Raw genomic sequence first — 20,544 nt, forward strand, 5'->3', positions numbered from 1 at the left:
CTTCGCTAACTGGACTACAGCCAAAATTAATTAAATTCAATTAGCCAGGGTTTCTGGGGTTTAAGGAGAAAAGTGTATACAAATTACTGGATACTGTACCATTGTGTGGGTTTTGTTAGGAAGAAGGAGAAAAACAGGAAAACTAATATTAAATTGAAAGGAGATAATTTTTTGGGAAAACAGAAATGTTGGAGGATATAAAATACTTCCTCAGAAGTACAGCCAAGAAGAAATTATGAGCATTTGCCTAATACAAATGTATATTTGTGATAATAAGCAGTGATTACTGAGCATCATGATATATGTGCCATGTTCAGGACATGACACTTAAAATGCTGCCATCCATCCTCAGAGCAATCCTGGCCAGCAGATGTTATCTCCTCTTAATGATAAAGAAACTGAGATTAGGAAGATCTGAGCTCCCAAGACCACCCAACTTAGAAGACCACTTAAAACCCAGTCTGGTCCAGTTCAAAAATCCCAATTTTCTGTTTGCCGGTACCACACTGCTGCTCACTTGAACAAAAAATATAATTAAAATTGAAAAGACATGGACATATAATTTCTTCACAAATTTGGTCCTATTTGATGGATGCAGACATGAGGATTTAAACTGTGTTAGAAACAGAACTGTAAATACACCTGATCAAAACCTGTAACATTAAAAATAAATAAATATATATATATATAAATAAATACAAATGAATAAATATATAAAATATATAAATATATAAAATATAATATATAATACATATTTATATAATAAATAAATATATAAAAATAAATAATACAAATGAAAACTATGACAAATATAAGGTACAAGAGCTATCATCAGTATGATAGCTACTTAAGTGTCAGGCTTCAAAGAACTGAAGTACTTTAATTTCTAGAAATGTAAAAGGCTAGAGAGCCATCAGTGCTTATTTTCTGTGTTGAGCAGGATTAGTGCCAAGTCCCTTCAGGTCAGTCCTCCAAGAGAAGGGTTGAGACTATCTGACAAGTGCACATATCATTTCCAAAGGACTAAGGAATATATATACCTGGTAGTCCTCAGGACTGAATGCTGTCAGGGGCACTGTTCTAAATTCTGCCAGAACCCTCCCTAGGAGGCCTTGTGCCCGGATGACCAGTAGCCTCACTTCTCCATCTTCCTCCTGCACAGTGACGTGTGGAATACTGCTTGCAGGAAGGATCATCGTGTCCTCTGGCTGGGGGGGCAGCCCTGTGGAGAACTGAAGCAAACCTGCAGGACACAAAGAGAGGCAGGACACTGTGGCCCCAATTATCCATGGAAGAACTTCTTATTCATTTGAAACCATCTTGCACGATTATTTTGATTGCCAGAATAAAATTCTGAGGGCTTTCATTGGAAAAGACTTACGTGAAGATTTAGCATGCTTTTGACATAGACTATGTCAATAAGTTTTCAAAATATTAAAAGTTAAAATGATAATTTTCCTTGTTTCTACCCAGAGAATCTTATATTTGAATCTCTAGAATTCATTCTTGGACTTAGAGCAGAACATGATTAAAGGATCTGCAACACATTTAAGAAAAATTAAACTAAGAAAATCAGAGTTGAAGAGCCTCTCAGGTTTCCTACACAGAACTTCTAATAGTTGTTCTTGCTTTTTTCCTACAAAAGAACTGTTAGCTTTCAATGTAGAAAACCAGTCTCAATTTACTAGGACAATTAAGAAATTATTAAGAAAATTATCACTTTGCAGCACAGACAAAAAGAAATTAATATAAAAAGACAGTGATAACTCCACTTCTTGAAGGTTAATAAAAATCAGAAAGTACTTCAGTTAGTTAGGGGTAACATATCACAACAAGATAGTTTAATTTTGAGGGGTCCCTGGGTAGCTCAGTCATTAAGCGCCTGCCTTTGGCTCAGGTCATGGTCCCAGGGTCCTGGGATCAAGCCCCACATCAGGCTCCCTGCTCAGTGGAGAGCCTGCTTCTCCCTCTCCCACTCCCTCTCCCACTCCCCCTGCTTGTGTCCCCTCTCTCACAGTCTCTCTTTCTCTGTGTGTCAAATAAATAAAAATCTTAAAAATTTTTTTTTGAAAGTCATGAAGAGAAATACTTTCTTTCATTTTAAATTCATTTAAATAATCCTGTATTATTAAACTTCAGAAATTGATCTTTATATTTTCTTTCATAAACAATGTCCCTCAGGGCACCTGGATGGCTCAGTGGGTTAAAGCCTCTGCCTTCGGCTCAGGTCATGATTCCAGGGTCCTGGGATCGAGCCCCACATTGGGAATCTCTGCTCAGCAGGGAGCCTGTTTCCTCCTCTCTCTCTGCCTGCCTCTCTGCCTGCTTGTGATCTGTATTTGTCAAATAATTAAATAAAATCTTAAAAAAAATAAAAAATAAACAATGTCCTTCATAATGGCAGCTTAGAATTTCAAGAGCCCAGAAGTTAGAGGGCCTGAAGTTCTATTTCAATCATTTGCAAAAAGTCCCTTAAGAAGTTCTTAAGTAGACCAGGTACACCCAGAGAAGAGAGGATTATTTCTGCAAAAGGGCTTGGTTACCATATGGATGATCACTAGCTTTGATCATGATATCTGTTGTTTCCTTTTCGGGATCTATGCTTGCACCACTGGTGGGGGTTGAGCCTAGCTTCCCATCTCCAGGAACTGCAGAAACCAGCGTCACACGGAAATACTCATTAAGCTCAGGAATATCATCATCAAGGACATACATATTCAGGACCTATAAATGCAAAAATGCAGAAGCATGAAGCAATGAGGCATACAGAAATTACTTACCACTTACCAGAAGAAAATAAAATAGCCAATTAAGTTATACTTAACTGAAGTTACTACATCACATGATACATTTCTTTTTTTTTTAAATATTTTATTTATTTATTTGAGAGAGAGACAGTGAGAGAGAGCATGAGTGAGGAGAAGGTCAGAGGGAGAAGCAGACTCCCCGCGGAGCCAGGAGCCCGACGCGGGACTCGATCCCGGGACTCCAGGATCATGACCTGAACTGAAGGCAGTCACTTAACCAACTGAGCCACCCAGACGCCCCACATGATATATTTCTTAAACACCAAAACAAAGAGAAAGAGAGAGAGACCAAAGAAAGTAACTATTTTTTAAATAATAATGGGTGCTGAGCAATAATATTTTTGGCCTAAAAATGTCATATTCATTTGATGTACTGATCTATCAGTGTAATGTTACATTGATCTATCAATGTAATATCACATGTTACTTGTAACAAAGACAGTGGTATTACCAACCTCAGGGTACAGAGTTCCTAAGTGAGGAACTACATGTTATCTGATGGGATGTGGTGGGGCAGTAGGAAAGGGCAACATATACATGTCTAGTGCCTGACACTTAGTAGCATTTTAGAAAAGAGATTCACAATGTACCTTGAACGTCTGGCACAAGCAATCCTTCTAAAAATTAGCAGTAACTCAGACATGCTCCACAAAATTTAAGTCAAAATTTGAAGTGAAAAAACAATTCCCCCTTCCTTTATTAACTGAATAAGCATGTTTTGACACCTATAATGTGCCAGGATTAGAGAAGGCTCCAGTTGCTAAGAGGCTCACAGTCTATTGGAGGAGAGAAATCATGAAGAAAAAATTTAAAATGCAATATAAAATGCTAGTTAGTAGGTTTGTTGTCTAATTCTTAATCACAAAATACAGTAATCATAGTGTTTATTGCATATATATAATAAATATTAAGTTAATAATTAATATGTGCAATATTGCACATATTTAAAATGTTATAAGATTTTAAATCAATAAATAAAAAATATGACAGAGTTATGCACATAATAAACAGACAAAAAAACCCCAACCAACTCTACCCACTAAAGATTTCACAACAGAGAGCTTTTAAGCAAGTCTTAAGGTATTAGCTGCAATTGTAAATAATAATGGGAAGGGAATTCCAAGTAACAGAAACAATACTTATAAAGGCACACAGTGCATGAAAGAATAAGGCTTACAAGGAACTGCAATTAGACCGCCATGACTGCAGCAGGAAATACAGCTAGAGAGATAATCAGGAGTCAGACCACAGGGACCTTTTATGCTATCATTTAAAAAAAAAAAAAAAAAAAAAAGGACTCTTTTGCTTAGGCCCATGGCGCCAGCAGGATGGGCAGGTGTTCAGTCTTCATACAGCCAAGAAGCTCCTTGGCCACTGACAAGACCAGGAATGGCATGACATATAGTACAAGAAAGCCCATTTGGGCATGGTTCTGAAAGCCAACACTGTTAGAGGAGCTTCCCATGCAAAGCGAATTATGTTGAAAAAAAGGGCGGAAAGCCAAACACCCAAATTATGCCATCAGGGATTAGGTCAGGGTCCTGCTGATCAAGAATGGCAGAAAATCACAGCCTTGGTGCCCAATGACAGTTGTCTGAATTTTACTAATGTAAGTGCTTTAGTCTAATGTAGTTTCTGTTCCTGGAAGAGTTTCTCCCAGGTTTTTATATAATGAACGGGTATTTTTAATGATTGCCACTGACACCAGAAGTAAACTGCTGACTTTATTCTGGGAAATGATGGAGTTTTGACTGCTGGATTTGGTTGCAAAGGTCATGCTATTGGTGACATTCCTGAAGTTTGCTTTAAGCTTGTCAAATTAGCCAATATCTCTCTTTTGGTCTTATACAAAGGCAAGAAGGAAAGAGGAAAGACCATGATCACAAATTTTGATGGTGAAAACATGACAGTAGTAAATTTCACACGCCAAAAAAAAAAAACTGGACTTTATTCCATAGGCAGTGGAGTGAAACTGAAGAATCATAAACAGGAAACTGACAAAATGAGAATTTTGTTTTAGAGTAAGTACCATGGCAGAATGTAAACAGAGTGGACAGGGCAAGAAAGGATACTAGGAGTTGAGCTCGGAGGTGACTGACCAGAAATAATGACATCCTGAGCTAATGCAGTGACAGTAGAGATGAAGAAAAAGAGATAGATTTAAGATTTGTTCTGGAGATAGAAGACCCAGACCCTAATGTCTCACTTAGTACAGCAAGTGAGAGACAGAAAGGAATGAAGTGTGACTTCCTGGTTTCTCCCAGAAAGGAGGGTGACAACAGTCTGATGACAAACTAACTCCAAATGCAGTCTCCAAACTACTAGTCATTGGGCCCAAAAGCATTTGGAGAACTTTTTTTTTTAAGTAGTTTTTCTGGAGTTTGATTTAGTAGGTCTGAGGTAGAATCTGAATTTAGTTTTAATGTTCATTTTTATCTTGATTTTAAATTAGAAAGTAATATACGGCATAGCCAATATACTCTCTGAAGTACAAAAATGACACCTATTACCCAAGTCATGTCAGTGTTCTTGAACAAAAGGGAACAATATTTATTCTGAAGATTTAAAATGTCTTGCTCTTAGAAAGCAAGCTAACAAATGTTGCTCTGAAAAGTAATACCAAAACATCAAGATGTACGTTAAAAATAAAGCAGTAAATATTTTCAACGGGTTGAAGCATACCAAAGTACTCATTCATTTTAGTGAAATGAAGATCCTATCAAGGTATAAATAAATGTATTTTACCTGGTAACTCAGTAAATAACAACAAAAAACATTTGCCTTTACTTTATGTTACTATACGTTATATATGCTCTCCTATTTTCTATTCAATTTTTAAATTCTTCACCGTAACTTAATTGATTTCATAATTAATGGGCCATTTAAAAAAAAACTTGAAAAACACATTTCCAATGAAATTTCCCATCCTTTGGAAACACACACACAAACACACATACACACACACACACACACAAACACAAACACCCCCCACACACTGTCCAGATTCCCTTGCAGCTAGGTTTTCAGATACGATTTAAGTATATTCAGTTAGTTGCACTCCCCCAATATCTGGAAGGCCACAGAGAAGTGGAGGCCTTTGTTATCTGTGCTAGAAAGTACAATCACAGAGCACTAGCAACAGCTAGGTACCCTGTTGTTAGCTTGGTAAGACAGAGAGGCTGGTATAGATCTAGCAGACATGGTGTTATAAGCCAACCACACTGTTCAATGTTATTATTCTGTTTTCAGTGTGAATTATTTTTTAAGGAAATTAAAAATGAGGGGCGCCTGGGTGGCTCAGTGGGTTAAAGCCTCTGCCTTCAGCTCAGGTCATGATCTCAGGGTCCTGGGACCAAACCCCACATCGGGCTCTCTGCTCAGCAGGGAGCCTGCTTCCCTTCCTCTCTCTCTGCCTGCCTCTCTGCCTATTTGTGGTCTCTCTGTCAAATAAATAAAATCTTTAAAAAAAAAGAATTAAAAATTATAGAAGGAAATATTTTCAATAAATCTTGACAAGCGTACATATAACTATTTTCCTGACTAAAATGTGATTAATTTTTTCCCTTCCAAAATGTGTACGAATCCACTTTATAAAACAATGGTTTCAAGTTATATCTTCATTTCATAGTTGGTAAATTCCACAAGGGAAAATTGTGGAATCAATGCTGTTTTCCAAATAAAAGAAATATTAAAAAAGGACCATATACTACTACTTTAACTTGGCTAAAAAAAAACACACCACTTTAAATCCAGAAGGGTGAAAAAGACAGCATCAGATTAAAATATGGTCCTTAAAATTGAAAATTTTAGCCTTATGAAAACTTGCTAGTTTTCCTAATTTTCCTCATTTTACCAAAGACCAGCAAAATAGTTACCATGGCTCTATCTGCAGCCTGCTATTGGAGAAATTTTGTTATAAAATATTTAGTTTCTTCTTCTCCCAAATTATAGAGATTTGATCATTCTTCTTTAGTATTAACTCTTTAAATCTGTCTCCTCTCAATTTTATCTTTTTCATCCAATTAACTCCTAACCCCCTTAGAAATTTTCTCATAGATTATACTTGCAATCATTAAGCTATTTTATTACTTTGTCACTGATGACATGTAAGTTATTTATATTTTTAATGAAAAATTATACTGATGTGAATATCTAACATGATAGACCAAAAGAATGTTTAAAAAAATGTCTAATTCCCAGCAATTGCACTGCTGGGTATTTACCCTAAAGATACAAATGTAGTGATCCGAAGGGGCACGTGCACCCGAATGTTTATAGCAGCAATGTCTACAATAGCCAAACTATGGAAAGAACCTAGATGTCCATCAACAGACGAATGGATAAAGAAGATGTGGTATATATATACAATGGAATACTATGCAGCCATCAAAGAAATGAAATCTTGCCATTTGCGACAACGTGGATGGAACTAGAGGGTATCATGCTTAGCGAAATAAGTCAATCGGAGAAAGACAACTATCATATGATCTCCCTGATATGAGGGAGAGGAGATGCAACATGGGGGGTTAATGTGGTAGGAGAAGAGTAAATGAAACAAGTTGGGATTGGGAGGGAGACAAACCATAAGTGACTCTTAATCTCACAAAACAAACTGAGGGTTGCTGGGCAGAGGGGGGTTGGGAGGGGGGGGGTTATGGACATTGGGTAGGGTATGTGCTATGGTGAGTGCTGTGAAGTGTGTAAACGTGGAGATTCACAGACCTGTACCCTTGGGGAAAAAGAATATATATATATGTTTATAAAAAATAAAATTATAAAAAAAAATGTCTAATAGAGGGCACAATCTCATCCTGATTTCACTTGTAAGAAGTGCCACTTATATCTGAAGCACCTATTCAGAAATAAGATGACAGTTCACAGAAAGTTTTGATAAAATTGGAGATCACTTGAAACAAAGAAAAATTAGTTCATTTTCCCATATTAAAAAATAAAGTTGAGATTATAGTTACAAGAACATCTCAGTGCCTGATTAGAAAGCAGAGTACCATTAAGAATTCTGCAGTTTCATAATTGTTTGTATTTCTTTGGTGTTGGTTGTGATCTCTCCTCTTTCATTCATGATTTTATTAATTTGGGTCCTTTTCTTTCCTTTTTAATAAGTCTGGCCAGGGGTGTATCAATCTTATTAATTCTTTCAAAGAACCAGCTCCTAGATTCGATGATTTGTTCTACTATTCCTTTGGTTTCTTTTTCATTGATTTCTGCTCCGATCTTTATTATTTCTCTTCTCCTGCTGGGTTTAGGCTTCATTTGTTCTTTCTCCCACTCCTTTAGGTGTATACTTGAGACCTTTCTTGTTTCTTGGGAAAAGCTTGTATTGCTATAACTTTCCTCTCAGGACTGCCTTTGTTGTGTCCCATAGATTTTGAACAGTTGTGTTTTCATTTTCATTTGTTTCCATGAATTTTTTTTCATCCTTCTTTAATTTCCTGGTTGACCCATTCATTCTTTAGTACGATGTTCTTTAGCCTCCATGTATTTGAGTTCTTTCCAACTTTCCTTTTGTGATTTAGTTCAAGTTTCAAAGCATTGTGCTCTGAAAATATGCAGGGAATCATCCCAAACTTTTGGTACCTGATTTGTGACCCAGGATGTGATCTATTCTGGAGACTGTTCCATGTGCACTAGAGAAGCATGTGTATTCTGTTGCTTTGGGATAGAATGCTCTGAATATATCTATGATGTCCATCTGGTCCAGTGCGTCATTTAAAGCCTTTATTACCTTGTTGATCTTTGCTTAGATGATCTGTCCGTTTCAGGGAAGTGGGTGTTAAAATCCCCTAATATTATTGTATTACTGTCGATGTGTTTCTTTGATTTTGTTATTAATTGGTTTATATAGTTGGCTGCTCCCATGTTAGGGGCATAGATGTTTAAAATTGTTAGATTTTCTTGTTGGAAAGACCCTTTAAGTATGATATAGTGTCCTTCCTCATCTCTTATTATAGTCTTTGGCTTAAAATCTAAATATCTGATATAAGGATTGCCACCCCAGCTTTCTTTTGATGTTTATTAGCATGGTAAATGGTTTTCCACCCTCTCACTTTCAATCTGGAGGGTCTTTGAGTCTAAAATGAGTTTCTTGCAGGCAGCATATCGATGGGTCTTGTTTTTTTTAATCCATTCTGATACCCTGTGTCTTTTCATTGGGATATTTAGCCCATTTACATTCACGGTAACTATTGAGAGATATGAATTTAGTGTCATTATATTGCCTGTAAGGTGACTGTTACTGTATATTGTCTCTGTTCCTTTCTGGTCTGTTACTTTTAGGCTCTCTCTTGGCTTAGAGGACCCCTTTCAATATTTCCTGTAGGGCTGGTTTGGTGTTGGCAAATTCTTTTAGTTTTGTTTGTCCTGGAAGCTTTTTATTTCTCCTTCTATTTTCAGTGACAGCCTAGCTGGGTATAGTATTCTTGGCTGCAATTTTTCTTGTTTAGTGCTCTGAATATATCATGCCAGTCTTTTCTGGCCTGCCAGGTTTCTGTGGATAGGTCTGCTGCCAATCTAATATTTCTACTGTTGTAGGTAACAGACCTGTTGTCCTGAGCTGCTATCAGGATTTTCTCTTTTTCTCTGAGACTTGTAAGTTTTCCTATTAGATGATGGGGTGTGGACCTATTTTTCTTGATTTTGAGGGGGGTTCTCTATGCCTCCTAGATTTTGATACTTGTTTCCTTCCCCAAACTAGTAAAGTTCTCTGCTATAATTTGCTCCAGTATACTTGCTGCCCCTCTTTCTCTCTTCTTCTTCTTCTGGGATCCCAATTATTCTAATATTGTTTCATTTTATGGTATCATTTATCTCTCAAATTCTCCCCTCATGATCCAGAGTTGTTTATCTTTTTCTCAGCTTCTTTATTCTTCATCATTTGATCTTCTATCACTAATTGTCTCTTCTGCCTCATTTATCTTAGCTGTGAGAGCCTCCATTTTTGATTGCCCCTCATTAATAGCTTTTTTAAATTTCAACTTGCTAAAATTAATCAGTTAGAAAACAACAGGTGTTGGCAAGGATGCAGAGAAAGGGAACCCTCCTACACTATTGGTGGAAATGCAAGCTGATGCAGCCACTCTGGAAAACAGTATGGAGGTGCCTCAAAAAGTTGAAAATAGAGCTACCCTATGACCCAGCAATTGCACTACTGGGTATTTACCCTGAAGGTACAAATGTAGTGATCCAAAGAGGCATGTGCAACCAAATGTTTATAGCAGCAATGTACACAATAGCCAAACTATGGAAAGAACCTAGATGTCCATCAACAGATGAATGGATAAAGAAGATATAGTATATATACAATGGAATACTATGCACCCATCAAAAGAAACAAAATCTTGCCATTAACAACAACGTGGATGGAACTAGAAGGTATTATGCTAAGCAAAATAAGTCAAACAGAGAAAGACAATTATCATATAACCTCACTGATAAGAGGAATTTGAGAAACAAGACAAAGGATTATAGGGGAAGGGAGGGAAAAATGAAAAAGATGAAACCAGAGAGGGAGACAAAACATAAGAGACTCTTAATCTCAGGAAACAAACTGAGGGTTGCTGGAGGGGAGGGGAGTAGAGGATGGGGTAGCTGGGTGATGGACATTGGGGAGGGTATGTCCTATGGTGAGAAAAGAAAAAAAAAAAAAAAGATTTCTGCAGTTTCCCATTGAATCAGCAATAACAAAAAACCCAAAACGACAAAACTTCAATCCACAGCATTTTTATTATACTGGTATTAAAGAACAGATAAAACTGTAACACACATCATTCAAAAATCTTGTTTTTCTTTTTACATAAATAAATACAAAAATGGGGGTACCTGGGTGGCTCAGTTAGTCAAGCATCTACCTTCAGCTAGGTCATGATCTTGGGGTCCTTGGATTGAGTCCCAAGTCGGGCTCCCTGATCAGTGGGGAGTCTGATTCTCCCTCCCCTCCTGCCCCTACCCCATACCCCCAGCATGCTTTCTCTCTCTAAAATAAATAAATAAATTCTTTAAATAAATAAAATCTTTAATAAATACAAAAACATTTTAAACCATGGTATTTACCTAATGATCTAAATACTTTAAATTGCCTAAATAGCAAGATGCTGCAAACAAATTACAGAACCAACAGATAAAGAAAAGCTTTCCAATAAGCTTTCAAGGAAACAAAGAAGGTAGCATTTACCTCAGATCTCTGCCAAGGAAGGAATGTGATAGTTCCACTGGCATTAGCAAAATCGTCAACAAGGTAATTAATGCCATCAGATTCGATCTGTGAGATGGTGTAAAACAGATGCACATAATCCAGAGCTCCTCTGGTTCGCTCCACCACACATGAAATGGTGGATCCCTCCTCTGCAATCTGAAATTGAACATAAATTATTTATAAGTATGTACTTCTACCTCTTGCCCCCTCAGCCTAGGTAGCCTAGGTACAGGGAACACTGGACAGGTATCAGCCACTGGATACATACAAGATCATAGCTGACAAGACACCCACCCTACAAGGTGCAGTCCCTGAGCTGGCATATTAGCTGAGTCTATCATAGGCCATCCCCATTACTGTCATAAGCCAGCTGCTTCAGGTGATGTGGTATAGAGTAAGGGCAGACAATCCTATGACTGTGTGCCTGTTGTTATACCTCCTTCACATAAAATAAGTCCCTTTGAGGCAGGCTTCCCCATGGACACAGCAGGCATTCTTTTAGCCTTCAGAAAACGGTCTGGCAGACTACTAGGAACATAAGCTCATTAGCTAAAGTAAGAATTAATTCCAAGAAATAATTCCAATAATAATGAGCTTTTGCCCTCTGTGGAGTAAAACAGCCCCACACTTAGTGCCCATTTCCATCCCAAATTTCATTGTCTCTTGTCTTGATGATCCCAAGCCCCTGCCAGACCACGTCATTAGCACTGCTCAAATTGTGTCTTCATAACTTCAGGCCATTTCTCCCTTCACATAAGATGAATGGCTAAGTGGGCTGTTCATTGCTCTGCCCTCATCCTTCAGAGCCACTTGTGAACGGAGAAGCAGAGTGGTGGTGGCCCACTTTTAGCAAGCTCCAATAAATCAAGCCAAGTCAGGAGGGGGTGAAGCAGGCTTGATTTTTCCTCCTCCACCAGTTAGTTACAGGTTTTAGAGGTGAAGGTCAAAGAGTTGACTTTTAAACATGTCCAGTATGAAATATCCAAGAGATGTGTCAAGTGTGCAGCTAGAGAAATGAGTTTGGAACTTTGGAGAGAGGTCATGATTGACAGGATAAATTTGGAAGGAATCAATATGCAAATGGTATTTAAGGCCACATACAAATGGTATATAAATATATCATTATACAAATGCTATTTAAAGACTGGATGAGAAGACAAGAGAACTATAGGATGGAAAGAAATGGACCAAGTATAATCAGTTATGACGTAACACTGGTTTTGAAATCATAACTGTTCCAATGGAACTCCTGTATCTGAGAGCATAACATGGATAATCCATAATCCATAATCCATAATCTGCAATGTGGATTTCACATTTGTTTATATGATTTCATCAACAAGAAACATGGTGAACACAGAAAACTGCACTGACCGGAAACAAGCCACAGGGGAACACACAAACACAACTGAAACATCTACCAGCTACTCCATGCAATACACGTTTCTAGCCATACTTCACTCGGTCTAATGTGACAATCTTCCCTCCAATGTCAGATAACCCTCCTTCCATTATTTCACAAGAATATACAACCTGCAGTTTCCTCTGATGCATGCTTTTGCAAGCAAACTTAAGGGGTTTTTTTTCCTAGCTATATACCATATTTCTTGCAGTATATAAGTATTAAACATTTATTGTATAAAACTGCTTATTAGGGGGGCACCTGGGTGGCTCAGTGGGTTAAAGCCGCTGCCTTCAGCTCGGGTCATGATCCCAGGATCCTGGGATCGAGCCCCGCATCAGGCTCTCTGCTCAGCAGGGAGCCTGCTTCCTCCTCTCTCTCTCTGCCTGCCTCTCTGCCTACTTGTGATCTCTGTCTGTCAAATAAATAAATAAATAAAATCTTTAAAAAACAAAAAAACTGCTTATTAGGTCCCTTTCTTTCTACATGTCACTAAGTTTTTGAGTAGTAGGAGTCTAACCCATTTTCCCCTTACATTCTCTGTTTTCTCTATTCAATTTGGCATAGTGTAGTGATCTTTAGGAGCCCCTCAAACATATGATGGCAGGACTGAGTGCTCTGAAGGTGGGGCCCTCCAATCCTGAGGCTGCAGAGAAGGGGAAGCAGCACAGAAACCCAAGTGCTCAATAAGCATCTAATTTAATTCCCACCTTCTACGTAGGCATCTACATCAGCATTTTCATCACAGCTGTCAGTACATAAATGTGTGATGGAAAGAGCATGGCTTTAAGGTCAAAGTCCTGAGTTTCTTTACTCTATCACTTGGGACGTGATCTCTCCTTAAAATGAAGATCATAATGTCTCATAGATTTGGGTGGAGATAAAACAAGTACCTTCTCTGGTACCTATAGTAATACATTAACTACTGTAAAATTTTTATATTTCTTCTCCTTGACAAACATACAGACACATACACAATTACAAAAAATAATGCTACATTCTCTCATTTTATCAAGAAATATATATGCTGGGGCATCTGGGTGGCTCAGTGAGTTAAGCCTCTGCCTTCAGCTCAGGTCATGATCTCAGGGTTCTGGAATCGAGCCCTGCCTCGGGCTCTCCGCTCAGAAGGGAGACTGCTTCCCTCTCTCTCTCTGCCTGCCTACCTGTGATATCTCTCTCTCTGTGTCAAATAAATAAATAAAATCTTAAAAAAAAAATACATATGGGGCGCCTGGGTGGCTCAGTGGGTTGGGCCTCTGCCTTAGGCTCAGGTCATGATCCCAGGGTCCTGGGATCGAGCCCCACGTCGGGCTCTCTGCTTGGCGGGGAGCCTGCTTCTCCTTCTCTCTCTGCCTGCTGCTCTGTCTACTTGTGATCTCTCTCTCTCTCTCTGTGTCAAATAAATAAATAAAATCTTAAAAAAAAAAAAAAACTCAAGCATGGAAAACATTAATTTAAAAAAAAAATACATATGCTTACATATTGAAAAAAAAATTTCCACCCATTTTGTTCCCAATCATAATGGGAACACATATGTCCTATTATTCCACCCCAAAATTTAACCAGAATGAACATTTTTAATGAGTTATATTAATAAGCCACTAATCCCAATATATGAATATTGAACTCCCCCCTTTTAGCAGGAGGCATGGATGAAACAGATCCAAAGATACATTCAGGAATCGTTGTACGTCCTTACAACTTCTTACCAAGTCAATGAGCATTACCATGCAGCACCTAAGACTAAGAAAGGAGCTTCTTACTTGCAGGAATCACATGGGGAAAAGCTATTTAATCACGTTTTCATTTAGTAAAGCCCTAACTAAAATGTATCAGCTACTATTTTTAACTTAAAAAAAAAAAAAACCAGAAGCTATCTATACCCAATACAACTGTGTACAAATATGTGCTACACATAAAAGTTTCACAGAAAATCTAATGAATTAATAATTTACTCAATAAAGGAAATTACGATTCGCAGATTGGGAAGAAGCTTCAAATGTCAAAGGTCCATAAAAATCCACTTTTCATACTTAAGAATTTACAGAGAAATGACATAGTGTCTGAGATTTGCTTTAAAAATGAATTCAGTCAAAAAAAAAAAGAGAGAGAAAACTGACAAAAGGCTGATAAATGTTGAAGCTTAGCTGGTGTGTCACTGGGGTTCATTATTCTATTTTCTCTTGTGATATATATATATATATATATATATATATATATATATATGAAATTTCCCACTTTAAAAAGATATTTTTTAATTCAGATTTTTGATTCCCATCTCATCTCCCTGACAGAGATTCTGATTCAGAAATGGAGTCCTCAATCAGGAATGGTGTTCTGGAATACACATGAGCTATTTCTGATTAAGGTCATCACACACATACTTTGGGTAATACTGAACCAGATGATGGCATTATTAATAACAGAAGATAATTAAAACAGCAAATAAAGAGTTAAAATATTTTTTCTGTTAAAATATACATCTAATTGCCTTTGGAATCATGATATAAGCAAATGTTTAGGCCCATATACGAGAAGCATAACATCAAGAAATAATCATTAAAACCACCATCATTCAGTTTTTCAAAAGAAACAACAGTAGCCACTGCTGTTTTCTTTTGAGTCAAAAATTTCCTCAATCTTCAGATTTGCAGGAGAGTAATTACAAAGCTTAACCATCAGAAAAGTTTTTAAAAACATATTTTCCCAGAAAAAATAATGCACTGAGCCATAAATTGGCTTTCTGTATTGGAACAGAAGATTAAAGCTAACGCCTAAAATTACACATCCAATTAATTTTTTATTGTGTTTCACACTTAGGTAAAGATCTGTGATATCAGATTATATCAATATCACTTATATCTAAAGGAGCCTCTTCACATAACATACACCAGGCACTTAAAAACAAACACAGTCCAAGCTAAATAATATTCTCATTTTTATAAAGATCCTCTCAAAATGTCTCTAAATTTATTCTTCAAGCTGTGAGTTTATAAATATAAAATGCAATCCAAGTATTAGTTATAAAAAAATAACATTATGAAAAGCAATCTCATTACTTTATATTACTAGGTACATAAGACTGTAGGACATACAAAAATAGCGTTAAAAAAAGGTGGAGGGAAAGTAACACTAAAGATTACACAGAAAAACAAAACACGGGAGGAAAACATGAGAATGTGGTTGCTATGCTACAGACCCAACAAAACTCAGTCATCTGTTCAATACAGATACCACCTGGAATCCTACGTGGCATGGCCCCATCAGGGCGCTCAACAACATACAGGTTTGTTCATTCTTCCAATTATAATTTATTAAGCACCTGCTGATTAGAAGAATATGGTATACCTGGTTAAGATGGAACAAATCACAAAATAATTATCTACTCTTTCAATATGGCAAGTATAGACTATGTCATATGCTGCATATTCTAATTATTTAAGGTATGATTATGCTTTTGTTTTAACCTTCATATTATTTTATTTCATGAATCTATGAAACTGTAAAAGCATAACCTGACTTACAAGTCTTTAAATACTTTGACTGCCTTTAGCATTTTTGAAGAAATAAGAAAAAAAATTAACTTTTCACTGTCACTGCAACAACACAATGAAGACTCTATAGAAGCAATAGTGGTTTTTATTTCCAAATATCAAGCAAATAACTACAAAATTTAAACCCTGCAGACAATTCCAAGCTTAGAGTAAACCAGCAATTCCCACATTTTTAGTTTCAACACCCTAAACACTCAAAAAAATTATTAAGAACCCCAAGGAGGTTTTTGCTAATGTTGGTGAAATCTGATATTTGCCATTTTACTATTGAACACTGAAAAGAACATAAAATTGATATATTAACTCATTTTAAAATAACAATAATAAACTCATTACATGCTAATACAAGCAGTGTATTTTATGTGAATAACTATATTTTCTAAAAAAATTAATGACAAAGGGGCACTGTATTATATTTTTGCATATCTCTCTTAATGCCTAGCTTAATAGAAGACAGCTAGGTTCTCATATCTCCTTTCACAATCAATTTCTCTGCTGTTACTTGTTATTTGGTTGAAATATATGAAAAATATCCAGCCTCACAGATTTTTGTAACCAGGAAAGGATTTAAATAGTCTTGGCAGATAGTTATAGATATTCCTCCTCCACGTTATACCCATTTGACAAGTGGTAGTTTCTTAGAATTTAGTTGCAATGTGAAATCAGACTCTAATACATTAAAACCCTTTGGTCTACCTTGTACTTCAAGTCACAACTTGAGTAAGCAATCAATAAATATTGATGATGATAAGAGTAATATTACTCCTGTCTTGAAATCACACCAAGATGAAAATATGAATTCTATACTTACACTCTTAATATTTTCAGGAATGAAAATTCTATAATATTCCTGACAAATTCCAATGTTGGATCTGTAGACTCAACAATGCTTTCTTATATAAACCATCTAAACTTTACTCTTTCCAATATAGATATATTTTATTTCCCTCCCATTTGGGCTTGGAGAACAACATGTCATGTTTTTTCTTCCTTTCCAGAAGTTCTAATAGTATAGGTGTTGTGGCCCACACAGCAAAGTTCCCTCTTTGCCATTAAAGACTTTGATTGGTCCTGTTCAAATTCCAAGATTTCTATAAACAGGCAAAGCTACATACCTACATGGAGATAAATCAACACCAACACAATCTATCAGTGGAACTTGTGAGATAAGCCAGCATTAAAAACTCATTACAATGGCCCACGAAGCCAGAGAAACACACAAAACCTATTCCTCATTTTGGGCAGGGTTTTGACATTTATGTTTTGTTTTGGTTTTTGTTTTGTTTTGTTTTGTTTTTTTTAGTTTGGTTGTTTATGCAGCTAACTGAATCTAAATGTGTTTGTTGTTTGAACTATGAGCCTTCCCATGTCTTATTATTAAAATACATTCATAAGTTCAACTAAGATTTATTGAATACCTATTATGTTCCATTCTAAGTGTTGGAGATACAATAATGAACAATAACACCTTTCAAGTTCTTTTATCTCTATCGTAGAAAGGGATAGCCAATAAATAAGTAGACATTTAAATAACAAAGGAATTTAAGAGTATAATCAATGTTACAAAAATGTAAAAGCAGGTGAAGGGATGGAGAACAGCCAATTGGGAGAAGGGAATGGGTGATTAGCTTAAACAAACAAGTCTTTACTGAGGAGATGTCTTTAGAACTGCTGAATGACTGGCTCTGAAGATCTGGATTGACAGTATTCCAATTAGAGGCAAGGAAGCCCCAGTGCCAAGACTGGAACTGAAACATGCAAGTCTGACTGAAACATACTGACCAAAGAGGAATCTGACCAGTATGCTGACCAAGAGGAAGCCAGAGCTATTGTGGCAGATGCCAGGTTATAAAGGGAATTAAACGGAAGCTGATTTTACATGGCACCTTAATGGGTCTCACAACCTGATGAAGCCACCTGTCTTTTTGAAAATAGAGATGATGATACTAAAAATAGGGGGAAAGACAAACCTAGAAGTCACAAAACATAGGTTCAAATTCCAGTTCTTCCTACTGTATCTTAGGAGAAAAAAAAGTAAAATTAATATTTATTTAGTGCTGAGAACCGCCAAGCTTTGAATCAGGCATTGATTCGGTCTTCTTTAATTCAACTTGGGTTATTTTTTCACGTCTCTAAGCTTCAGTTTCTAACCTTATTAAGTGAAGAGAATCATAAGTAATATGTGTTGCGGCTGTATATAGGTTGTCGGGTATATAAAAAATCTAACATGTAAAATTCTTTAATGATTGAATAAAAGTATTATCATTATAGATAAACATATTTCTTTAAGTTATCGATTTGTATGACATTTGCCCTCCCTAGTGTACGGTATTCTAGTATTTCTGGTATAGGAAAATGCCCACTATTTGAAAATCACTCATGATGATCACCAAACCAAAGAGCTAAGAAGGGCATTAAGACAGTCCAGAGAGCTAGCTCCCCAATTTGAGCTAAATCAGACCTATGACCACGATACTTTTTTTCACCCTCTACTAATTCATGGCTTTCTTAATTGTTTCAATTTACAACAATGCCCTTCTAAATCTACAAGAATCGACTTGCAAAGGAAGGACTCTTGTTTCTTGGCATCCCTTCATGGGCATGGAGCTGTTGTCACACTCAACACCTGTGAAGTGGTGTCATGAGATCTCACATTACTGAACAGGAAACCAAGATGATTATGAATCTTTGAAAATTTTGATAAGGACAGTAAAACATCCTAATGAATGAAGCTAGCCAAGAAAGGTGATAAGGAAGGCATCACACCCAACACGGAGGAATGTTGTAACTACTCAAGTACATTTCACAAAAAAAAAAAAAAAAAAAAAACTCAAGAAATCATATTTTAATAAAGTTTCAATTACTATTATTCAGAAGCTTTCAATAAATATCATTTCACTTACTTATACAGTATCCAGAGAGTAGCCAAAGAAAACGACACGTGGAATATTCTGTGCATTTTGTGAAGTATATTAGCCTTAAAAAAAACCTGCCAAAGTTTCATTTGCTAACTCGTTATTACTTCTATCAGCTGATTAATCCTCTGATTCAAACTGTGAACTTATAAGAGCAAAGACTTCAAAATTCACTTTTGCAACCTTTGACTCTAGCATACTTCAGGGCTTATAGCAGATATTTAAGCACTTTTACCAAATGAAAGAAAGCCCACTCCCAAACTTCCAAACAAATCCACCTACAAGGAATTATTAACTCCAAAATTCCCCAAGCTCACTACTTACCTCTGGTATACAAGTTCCTGTGAAACCAAACAAGCCATTGGCATTGTCACTTTTTTGTATTATTAATCTTGCTGTAGTATTCTCTTCAGAAATGCGAGCTCCTCCATATACAGAGACTAGTTTAAGAATGAATAATTCTTCTCCCTCCTCTTCATTATCGTCTCTTGCAGAAATAATGAATGATTTGTTAGTTTCTCCCTGTCTGAACTCCAGATATCCAGAAACTGGGTGTAAATCACTCTTTGCTGGCATAGCATGAAGTTCATAAATTTCTTCCAGGGTAAGTTTCCGCTCATAAGACCTCACATCCTGCATCAAACCTGTAAATCTGTCATTGCCATTCATTCCTGCCCCAATTCTCAGTGTTCCAGGACCTGAAATTAGAAATGGGTTTAATTGCTAAAATATCCACAAGAATCTTGTCCTGCATTACAAGTGTGATTCAGAAAGTGAACCAACTGTGTTGAGAGGTTTTATTAGATAAGTAAAACACATGACGAGAATATAATCAAATAAAGGCTACTTTCTGTTACAATGAGACATGAATGTGTAATTGCTGGGATTTAAAATATTTTATACATGTGTATATATGTGTGTATATGTATACATGTATGTATCTGTGTGAATTTAGATAGACGTTTCTTCCAGAAAATTTTAAAATTTCCTTGCACACCTAAGAACGCAATGATTCAATTCAGTCACAATTTTTTTAACTTTTTTATTACTATTCTTTAAGAACGTCAAGGCTTAATCATTAGAAATACATCTTGAGTTAAATAAAGCTGTGAGAATTCAACAACAATTTTCATGGGCCAAATATAACTCTTTATCCAAACAATTAATGCAAAGGAAGTAGAAAAAGAAGTATTCCTCCCCAGTAACGGTATCATAGGCAAGTCTTACAGACTTGTTCATGGTGATCACAACATGCAGCCCGATTATATTACTCTATATCAATAACAATCTTTTTCAAAATTTACCAGTTCTTACTTCTTTACTTATTCCCTCTCCAATCACTCAAGTAAGACATTTATATAAGATGAGAGCTTGGCAGTGTTTTTGGGGGGAAAAGTACAAGCAATTTTTTTTTTTATCAAAATCATCCACCAAGGCACCTTTTTTTTTTCAAGGCACCTTTTTTACAAGTCACTACCAGGTGGTTCTTTCAGGGTAGTCAGAAGTATCCCGCGTCATTATCACAGTGACCCCCATGTGTTCTCCAGTGGTTCTGGGCAGACTATTTAGTAGTAAGAGTAATATATCTACAACAGGCAGAAGTATGGATAAACATTATCAATAATACTGGGCAAAAGAAGCTAGGCCCACAAGT

General features: G+C 36.5%; 1 protein-coding gene and 1 pseudogene across 7 annotated transcripts in view; one reads left to right on the forward strand and one right to left on the reverse strand.

Moving 5' to 3' along the window:
* ADGRV1 (adhesion G protein-coupled receptor V1) overlaps window positions 1-20,544 on the reverse strand; it is a 554,175-nt gene that overhangs the window by 432,933 nt on the left and 100,698 nt on the right. For all 7 annotated transcript variants that reach the window (XM_032846581.1, XM_032846569.1, XM_032846573.1 and 4 more), the window contains 4 exons: window positions 19,215-19,588; window positions 10,996-11,172; window positions 2,544-2,724; window positions 1,041-1,243 (listed from right to left, as the gene is read on the reverse strand). In XM_032846581.1, coding sequence (XP_032702472.1) covers window positions 1,041-1,243; window positions 2,544-2,724; window positions 10,996-11,172; window positions 19,215-19,588 — 935 coding nt within the window. The remainder of the gene's footprint in view (window positions 1-1,040; window positions 1,244-2,543; window positions 2,725-10,995; window positions 11,173-19,214; window positions 19,589-20,544) is intronic.
* On the forward strand, window positions 3,160-4,827 carry LOC116863514 (annotated as a pseudogene).

This window comes from Lontra canadensis, unplaced genomic scaffold (genome assembly GCF_010015895.1).
Source record: "Lontra canadensis isolate GAN:19392208 unplaced genomic scaffold, GSC_riverotter_1.0 scaffold4, whole genome shotgun sequence".
NCBI classification, from domain to species: Eukaryota; Metazoa; Chordata; class Mammalia; order Carnivora; family Mustelidae; genus Lontra; species Lontra canadensis.